General features: G+C 42.9%; 1 protein-coding gene across 1 annotated transcript in view; it reads right to left on the bottom strand.

The window, feature by feature from the left end:
• Positions 1–5,828: 5,828 nt before the first annotated feature.
• The window catches only part of PLEKHB1 (pleckstrin homology domain containing B1), a 37,464-nt gene continuing 33,850 nt past the window's right edge, over positions 5,829–9,442 (bottom strand). Inside the window, exons 6-7 of the mRNA XM_069070815.1 lie at positions 9,421–9,442; positions 5,829–8,812 (exon numbers count right to left, since the gene is read on the bottom strand). The exon at positions 9,421–9,442 is cut by the window's right edge and continues 58 nt beyond it. Of these exons, the coding sequence (XP_068926916.1) occupies positions 8,665–8,812; positions 9,421–9,442 (170 nt within the window). The 3' untranslated portion in view covers positions 5,829–8,664. The remainder of the gene's footprint in view (positions 8,813–9,420) is intronic.

Raw genomic sequence — 9,442 nt, 5'->3', positions numbered from 1 at the left:
AACATCTTACATAGTAAAAGCACTATAGAAGTATCAGTTATTCTTACTGATACACATATGTTAGACAGTACCTTACTCTATTCCCCTTCCAATTTGTTATCTGTACAGACTGGGTGGGCAAACTCAGGAGAGGGGAAAGAGGTACTTGGGGCCTTCCTTGGGTCTGCAGATGGCAGAGAGGTGGCAATCAGGGTGCTGTCCAACTGTGACTCAGGTGAGCCAAGAGGAAGCATGGTACTACAGTGAAAAGAGGGACCTCAGGAAATGGGTTCCAATTCTTGACTCTACCTACTAGTTGTGAAATATGATTAAATTTTTCTGGGCCTATGTATTACTAACAAAGCCCAAAAGCAAGAGATGGAAAGAGAAATTCCATTTAAAGTTACTGTAGAGATTATAAAATATTTGGGAGTCTACTTGCTAAAACAAACCTAGGGACTATATGAACACAATTACAAAACACTTCCACAAATAAAGTCAGATCTAAATAATTGGAAAAACATCAGTTGCTTGTGGGTAGGTTGAGCTAATATACTAAAAATGACAGTTCTACCTAAATTAATTTACTTATTCAGTGCCATACCAATCAAACTACCAAAAAAAACCCCATAAAAATTCATCTGGAAAAACAAAAGGTCCAGAATATCAAGGGAATTAACGAAAAGAAATGTTAGGAAAAGTGATCTAGCCATACCAGATCTTAAATTGTATTACAAAACATCAATCATCAAAATCACTTGGTACTGGCTAAGAAATAGAACTGTAAATCAGTGGAATAGGTTAGGTACACAAGACACAGTAGTCAATTATTATAGCAATCTGCTGTTTGATAACCTCAAAGACTCCACCTTCTGGGATAAGAACTCACTGTTTGGGGCAGCAAGGTGGCACAGTGAATAGAGAACTGGCCCTGGAGTCCGGAGGACCCAAGTTCAAATCCAGCCTCAGATACTTAACACTTACTAGCCATGTGACCTTGAGCAGGTCACTTAACCCCAATTGTCCTGCCTTCCCCCCCTCCAAAAAGAAAAAAAAAGGAACTCGCTGTTTGACAAAAACTGTTGGGGAAACTAGAAAATAGTATGACAGAAACTGGGCATAGACCAACATCTGACAACATATACCAGAATAAAGTTCAAATGGGTACACGATCTAGGTATAAAGGCTGAGTCTATAAGCAAATTAGGGGAGCAAGGAATAGTTTATCTGTTAGATTTATGGAGATTGGAGGAATTTATGACCAAACAAGAGATAGAGAACATTATGAAATATGCAAAATGGATATTTTTGATTGCATTAAATTGAAAAGTTTTTGCACAAAGCCAATGCAACCAAGATTAGGAGGGTAGCAGAAAACTGGGAAAGAATTTTTACAACCAGTGTCTCTGATAAAGGTCTCATTTCTAAAATATATAGAGAACTAAGTCAAATTTACAAGAATAGAAGTCATTCCCCAATTGATAAATGGTGAAAGGATATGAACAGGTAGTTTTCAGAGGAAGCAATTAAAGTTATCTATAATCATATAAAAATGCCTAAATCACTATTTATTAGAGAGATGCAAATCAAAACAAGTCTGAGGTACCACATTACACATATCAGATTGGCTAACATGGCAAAACAGAAAAATGATAAATGTTGGAGATGTGGGAAAGTTGGAACACTAATTCATTGTTGGTGTAGCTGTGAGCTGATCCAACCATTCTGGAGAGCAATTTAGAACTATGCCCAAAGGGCTATAAAAATGTGCATACCCTTTGACCCAGCAATATCATTTCTAGGTCTGTATCCCAAAGAGATAATAAAAATGGGGAAAGGACTCACATGTACAAAAATATTTATAGCAGCTCTTTTTATGGTAGCCAAGAACTGGAAACTGAGGGGATGCCCATCAACTGGAGAATGGCTAAACAAGTTGTGGTGTATGAATGTAATGGGATACTATTGTGCTATAAGAAATTAACAACAGGAGAACTTCAGAGAAATCTAGAATGATTTTTGTCAACTGATGCTGAGTGAAGGGAGCAGAACCAGGAGAACATTATACACAGTAACAGACACAGTGTGCAAGGACTGATTTTGATTAGCCCTTCTCAGCAATGCAAGGACCTAAAACAATTCCAAAGAATACATGATGGAAAATGCCAGTCATGTCCAGAGAAAACTATGGAGTAAGAATGCAGAATGAAGCAGACTATTTTCGTTTTTGTTTTATTTTATTTTGGGGTTTTTTTTTTGGTCTTTTTTATGGTTTTTTCCATTTGTTATAATTCTTCTCTGCAGCGTGACTAATATGAAAATGTATTTAATAGGAATGTATGTATAGGGCCCATATTATATTGCAAGCTGTCTTGGGGAGGAAGGGGGGAGGAAGGGGAAGAAAATTTAAAAGTTATGCAAGTGATGCTGAAAACTAAAAATAAATAATTCAATTTAAAAAATTAAAAATAAAAAACAACAAGGTAGATGCCCATCAGTTGGGGAATAGCTAAACAAACTGTGGTATGTAGGTGTAATTCAATATTACTGTGCTGTAAGAAATGATGTGTGCAGTGAATACAGAGAAGCATGGAAAACACTAACTAATACAGAGTGAAGTAAGTGGATCCAGAAAAAACAGTATACATAATAACCATAAGAACTTAATGGAAAAATAGCATGCCAAAAAAACCAAAAGTGAATACAACAAAATTATGAAAGTCAAACATAACTAATGAAGAGATATGAGAAGACACATACCCATTCTACATACCCATTCATGGAAGTAGGAAATCTATATGTATTACAAATTGTACATGTTTTTGAACTCTTTCAATGTCTCAATCAGTTCTTCTCCTGATTTGTCCCCCTCTTAAAAAAAATGCAGTTTCTTATATGGGATGGCTTTCTGGGAGAAGAAGAGGAGAGGAGTCTGGGGATAACTATAGTGATGTAAGAAACAGAAGACATTAATGAAAACTTATTTTAAAAATCACTCATCAAACACTTAATTATATGTACAGTATTATGTTGTAGACATAGTCCCTACTCTTGAGACATTTAATGATCTGATTAGTATAGGCATCACATGTACATTAAAGAATAGCTAAAATTATTTGTTCTTATTTTGTTAACATTCATATATCATATCATTGCATATCACATATCATAACATACCATACTGTTATTTTACATTGTGTCATGTCATGTTGTATTACCTATTTCTAATTACAAAATAAATAGTTCCTAATACAACAATAGCAACAAAAAATCTTTCTGGACATCAGTTTTCTCATCTGCAAAATGATAAACTAAAGCATCTCTAAAGTCCTATAATCCTATGAGTGGGAAGTCACTGTCCAGGGTTTGAAAGCTCAGGCTGGTCAGGCAGGTACACAGACTATTATCCTTGTGCAGCATGGTAAAGGTAAATGGAATTCTCATTCTTATGTTAACAATCCACAGAGTCACTCATTTAAACACCCAGCAAGAAACTAAGCTTCTCTGGCTACCTTGATATTGATCCCCTTCAAGGAGGGTTCATAGATATCTCAGGGAGTGATTCTGGGCATCCATGGTACAGCTGGGCTACTGCTGGGGCTAGGCTTCCTGGAAACACACAGTCCATCCTGGGAGAATTAATTTCCCTTTGTTTTTGTGTTCCTAGAAGCCCTCCTTCCTTTTCCAGGGTGTCTACGTCCTTGGATTGCCTGAAGAAACTGAAGGTGTGTAGAATGGAGAAGAAAAGACCTACCAGCATGTGACAGCTGTCTTCAAATATTTGAAGGGCTGTCATGTGGAAGATGGATTGCATTTGTTCAATGTGGCCCCAGGGGACAGATCTAGGAGTCAGGGGAGGAAGTTGCGAGTAGATAAGCTTTCAGCTTAATATAAAAGAATCTGTAGGGGCGGCCAGGTGGCACAGTAAGAGTGCCGGCCCCAGCATCGGGAGACCTGGGATCGGTTCCGGCCTCAGATACTTGGCACCCACACAAAAATAACTGGCCGTGTAACCTTGAGCAAGTTACTTAACCCCGATTGCTTTAAAAAAAAATAAAAAAAAGAATCTGTAAATAATTATAGCTGTTTCATAGTGGAATAGGTTATTTGGAATGGTAGTGAGTTTTCTATCCCTGAGGAGTAGAGGTAAAAGTCCCATAAGAGGCTGGATGGCCACTTGGGAGGGAAACCATAAACAGGAACAGGAAATCCATTCTTTATATACAGGTTGGACTCAACCCTGAGCCTTTCTTTGGGTTGGGATTCTAAGATTCTCTGGCTGTAATTGACCCACACACTTAGGCTGCTAAGGAGGTCAGAGATTCTGGCTAGAGCCCAGACCCCAACACAGATCCTAGACAGATGGGGGAGCTCTGAGACCAGCCTTGGCTTCCCATGGGCACCTGCTTGCTACCTTCCTGGGCATAGGACAGGGCAGTAGGACCAGTCTGCTGATGATAAGGGAGACTGGTCTGCGGCTGCAGCAATGTCCAAATCCATAGTGGCTAGAAGCCTGTTCCTGGCAGGGGACTATGCTGTGGACACACTGCCACCTGTGGGCTATTCCTGGAATAACACCTGGTGAGGCTGCTGAGAAACCAACATCTACCGGTATGAGTCAGGTCATAGGAGAATGAAAGGACCTTAGGGAACTTCTAGCCCAACCCCTCTTCATTTTTCAGGTAAGAAAACTGAGGCTCACTATTAAAAATGTGAGCTAGACCGATATGAATGGATACAAAGTGAAGTCAGGAGAACTGGAGATCACTGTGTACTGTAACATTATTGTAATGATGATCAACTTGGCTACTGTGCTCAATGCAATGATCCAAGACATTTCCAAAAGACTCATGATTTAAAAATGCCATCCACCTCCAGAAAGAGAAATGATGAACTCTGAGTGCAAACATAAGTATAATCCCCCCTTTTTTTGCAGTGTTTTGCATAATTTCACATGCATAATTGATATATTGTTTGCTTTCTTAGTGGGTGGGAGAGGGGTAGGAGGAAAAGAGAATCTTTTGATTTTTAATCAAAACTTAAAAAGAATGTTAAAATAAATACTTTTTTAAAAAAGGAAAAAAAGTGAGCTATTATTAAGTCTGGGAAGAACTCTGGGACATAAAACAGTCTTTGGGAGGGAGAGATGATGTAGTCCAGTGGTTTTTTTTTTCCTTTTGGAGTGGGGAGGGCAGGGCAACTGGGGTTGTGACTTGCCCAAGGTCACATGGCTAGTAAGTGTTAAGTGTCTGAGGCTGGATTTGAACTCAGGTCCTCCTGACTCCAGGGCCGGTGCTCTATTCACTACACCACCTAGCCACCTCCAGTCCAGTATTTCTTAACCTGGGGAATGTGGATCCCCAAGGGATCTGTTGATAGGTTTCGAGAAGCCTCTTAACATGGAATCTCAATGTTTCAATAGCCATATTTCAACATAACTAGTTTCTTTTGCAAACCTAAGTATTTTATTTTATGCATTTTAAAATCTTGTTCTGGGAAAGGGGAGGGGGGAAGCAGGTCATAGGTTTTACCAGACTACCAAAAGTGTACCTGACTCACTAAAACTTAAAATTTCCTGATCTACTCCAGTTGCGATCCAGAGAACAGAACTGACTTGTCCAGTGAGCTAGTAATGTCACTAGAACTTGAGCCTAGCTTCCTCTCCCCTGAGCTCCCACAGCCCTTCACAGTCTGATTGGTGCGGATGTGAATGGGCCACGGTGGCCCATTCCTGAATCAGCTGTGACATGAAAGCTATAGGTCTGAACATCAAGGGAAGGTCTAAATTCTTTCTTGGGAAGACAGGCCCAAGTAAGGATCCTTCCACAAATAAATTCAGGACACACTGGAGCAATATAACAGCTGTTTTTATTAGTGGAATACTGGAGTCTCTGGGCTCTTGTCTACACAGGACAGAACATTAGAGTCTATACAGTTGCCACCACTTAGCGGAAACCTAAGAAGTTCCAGAATGGCTATGTGGATCCCCAGGCAGGGGGAGGGAAGAATGACCAAAACTAAGGGAAACATATGGCAAGACCTCATAGAACTCTGGAACCCCTAAAGACCTTCCAGCTCAACCCTCTAGTTTTACAGATGGGGAAACTAAGGCCAAGAGGAGGTATAACTTGCTCATGGTCAAAAAGCAAGTCAAGGATAAATCTGGGACTAGAGCTGAAGGCTTCCCATCTCCCACACCAGGGCTTTTTGCATGACCTTCTTCCACTGCTCAAACTGTGAAGTCAGTGCGATTTGTATCCAGTGCCCCCTGCTTCCTTTTTCTATGCTCTTCCTCTCTCTGAAGTCTGAGGCCCCTAGGCATCCTCTTACTGTCTAAATCTGACTCTTTTCCCACTGAGAGCTTAGAGCATGAAAGAGAATCAGGAGGTGTTTATATTTAAAGAGAAATCTAGTGAGGACAGTGATTAATCCAAAGGGAAACAACCCTAATGGTGGGATCGTAATACAAAGGACAGGCAGATAAGAGGGAGGAAGGAAAGGATCAGATTTGGGGAGGAGGTGTGGGACAGAAGCCTTCTTGCATTCAGCCCTCTGTCTCCTTTAAAGACTGGTTGGGTTTTCTCCCCTATCACAGTTTTTGTGCTGTGCCTATGTTGCCAGAGTGGGATAAAGGATAGTCAGTAATCTGGGGAGGCAATGGGAGAAGCTTAGGCTGATGCCCTGGCCTGGCCTTGGAGGCCCCTGCTCAGACACAGTTCTCCCAGCCTCAGAACAATTTGTGTGTACTGGGGGAAAAAACAAGAGTGAAATGCCTAGTGTGACCATTTCAAGAGGTCTCCTTTGGTTCTGTGTTTTTGAAGTGGGGTGAGGGTATGTGTATATTCTCCCAAAGACAGAGGAGTCCTTTTAGGGGCTGCTGAAAAGCTGGCCCTCCTAAGCTTACGTTCTTCCCAACTCAACACAGGCAAGGCATTTTCACAGAAGCATAATGTCTGCAGTTCTTGCTAAGATGGAAGGGCCTTCAGTGTCTACTCCAAGCTCCCTTCTAAGGCAGGACTCTCTTTCACAGTCTCCCAGATCAGGGGTCAGCCTACCCAGGAATATCTCCACTGACAGAGAGTTCACTCCCTCTCAAGTAGCCTTTTCTATTTCGGGATAGATCTGCGAGCAAATTCTTCCTTGTCTTGATCTGGCTCCAACTTCCCCCCACTGGTCCTGCCAAAGAGAACGTGTCTAGCCCAAGCACTTAGCCTGGCCCATAGTAGGTGCTTGATAGATACCCCTCTTCACGTGATAGCTCTCAAAGTGCATGCTGGCAAGACTCTGTCTTCTCTTCAGGATAAGAATGCCTTTAGCTTATCTACAAATAAACATTTCTAGAGACTGTGGTGGGATAAGAAGATCCAGACAGATCTTTCCTGGCCCCTGGACACCCAGGGTTGCACAGTCATTACTGTTACTAGAGCCCTGATGGCTAAGAGGTAGGTACCCAAGGCTCCTTCCAAAGGAGCCAAAGGCACATTTCACCTCCTTTGAATCCTGGGGAAGAGGGCAGAGTCTCTGGATGCAGCCCTGGCTCCCTGTATTTAAGCTCCCATATCACAGGCCAGTGATTCTTCTGTACCTTCCCAGCTTCCTTGCCTGGGCAGATGAAATCCAGACTCCTGCACCTGACTATGTGAATATTTGGAACTAGTCCCACTCCACCAGGAGGAAATAACACCGGGGCAGAGGGCTCCTCTCTCCTCTGCCTACTCTGAAGGCTATCAGAACCAGACTTTGGCCTGGCTGGCAGGGGCAGGAGTAAGGGAATGAGTATAATAAATATGGGAAGGAGGCTAGTCAATGGTGTTGGGATGAGGATGTCTATGGGCCTCTCTCTCTACTGAACTGTGTGTGTACCAGTGTGTTTTTAGGTAAAGGGAGAAAGAGGACTTCTGTGTTTCTGCGTGGTGGGTATGTGTGCTAGGAATATCTGTAAGAATGAAGTTGGGTTTGGTGTGTAGAGAAAAAGAAGTTTTTGGTTTAATTCCCTGGGTGGGAAGGGTGTGTGTTGGGAGGGGGATAGTTGTGCACATAGGTCTAAAAAAGGGAAATGGGAAGGGGGAGTCTGCAAGTATGTGTTTGTGAGTATCTAGATATCTCTGCACCTCTGTGGGTCATGGGGGTATGGCTATTGATGGCTGGGTTTGTGAATCTATCTGGGTTTGGAAGGATGTCCACTGAGGCATAGATGTGTCTCTATATGTGGGAGATGAAGAGTGGAAGGGGAGGTGGGAGAGAGGGGGGTAGAGGGGAGGGAAAGAGAGAGAGGGAGAGAGAAAGAAAGAAAGAGACAGAGACAGAGAGAGAGAGAGTGTGTTGCATAATGGGGATGGGTGAAGGAACCACTCAGACTTCTAGCCACAGCTGGGGGTGGGAGCATCACTGTGGGACATGGTGAGAGCCAGGATATCTTATATCTATTCTGGTAGTTGGGGCACAGAAGGGCAAGGGTGTTAGAGAGACTGTTAGAGAGACTGTAAACAGCCAGAGCTTGACCAGAGCCAAGGCTGAGGGCACAAACCCCAGTCCTTAGGATTCTAGGGAGGTCAGGACAGGACCATCAAGGAGAAGTTTATGCCACAGACAGATAGGCATCTAATCAGGGCCAGGGCCAGGGTCAGGGTCAGGGTCTCTGTCCAATGGAGGGGAGAATCTTCAGGTGCTTCTGGGTGTGTGACCTCAGAACCAGCAGGGCATCCACATGAGGGAACCCAGGGCTGCACCTGTGGCAGCTCCAGCCAACATGCCCATAGCGAGCTCACCCCCAGTATCTCTGCCATAGTATGGTGAGTCACGCAGGATGACGTGGGTCACTCCTGGAGCTGTGAGGAAGAAAGCAGAGGAGAAAGGGACCTGTAAATTTAGGAAGAAGCTGTGGGAAAGGGATGGCCCAGCTGGTCTTCAAAGCCCATTGTAAATCTGAACCCTCTGGGAAGCTCTCTCTGGCCATACATACCCAATTCCTTTGAATTCACTGTTTGTACCTTTCAAAGAGTATGAAAATGAGACCTCATTCTCTGTCTCACCCTTAGATCGGGAGAAGATGCCTGAGAGCAGAGCTATCTCCTGAAGCAGAGAAGGAAAGACTAGTTGGCACCCTGAGGGAATATTATGGGATAAGGGAAAATAAGGAGGATTGGGGGCCTCAGAGGGAAGAAGGCCTGATTGGAACACCCTGAGGAAGAGGAACAGGGATTAGGAAGGAGGAAAGGAGGGCTAAAGATAGAGTTAGGACCAGGTCTTGAGGTAGGGATTGGGGCTCATAAAATCCTAGAATCTTAGAGCTGGAAGGAAAGCTAGCTCAACCCAAAATCTCTGGAGGGTTGAATACATCAATGGTAATGATTTTACTGCCTCTGAAGGTAGTTTATTCAATTTTGGACTTTTCCAAAGACTTTCTCCTTTCCAACCCACCCTCTGCCCCTGACAACCAACTAATGGGGCCCATTCCCTGTTA

Source organism: Petaurus breviceps, unplaced genomic scaffold, assembly GCF_028583685.1.
Source record: "Petaurus breviceps papuanus isolate PSGF00001 unplaced genomic scaffold, PetGlider_PUasm1.0 90823, whole genome shotgun sequence".
Taxonomy (NCBI): Eukaryota; Metazoa; Chordata; class Mammalia; order Diprotodontia; family Petauridae; genus Petaurus; species Petaurus breviceps.
Note: the sequence above shows the minus strand (reverse complement) of the source record. Positions and strands in the feature narration are given on the sequence as shown.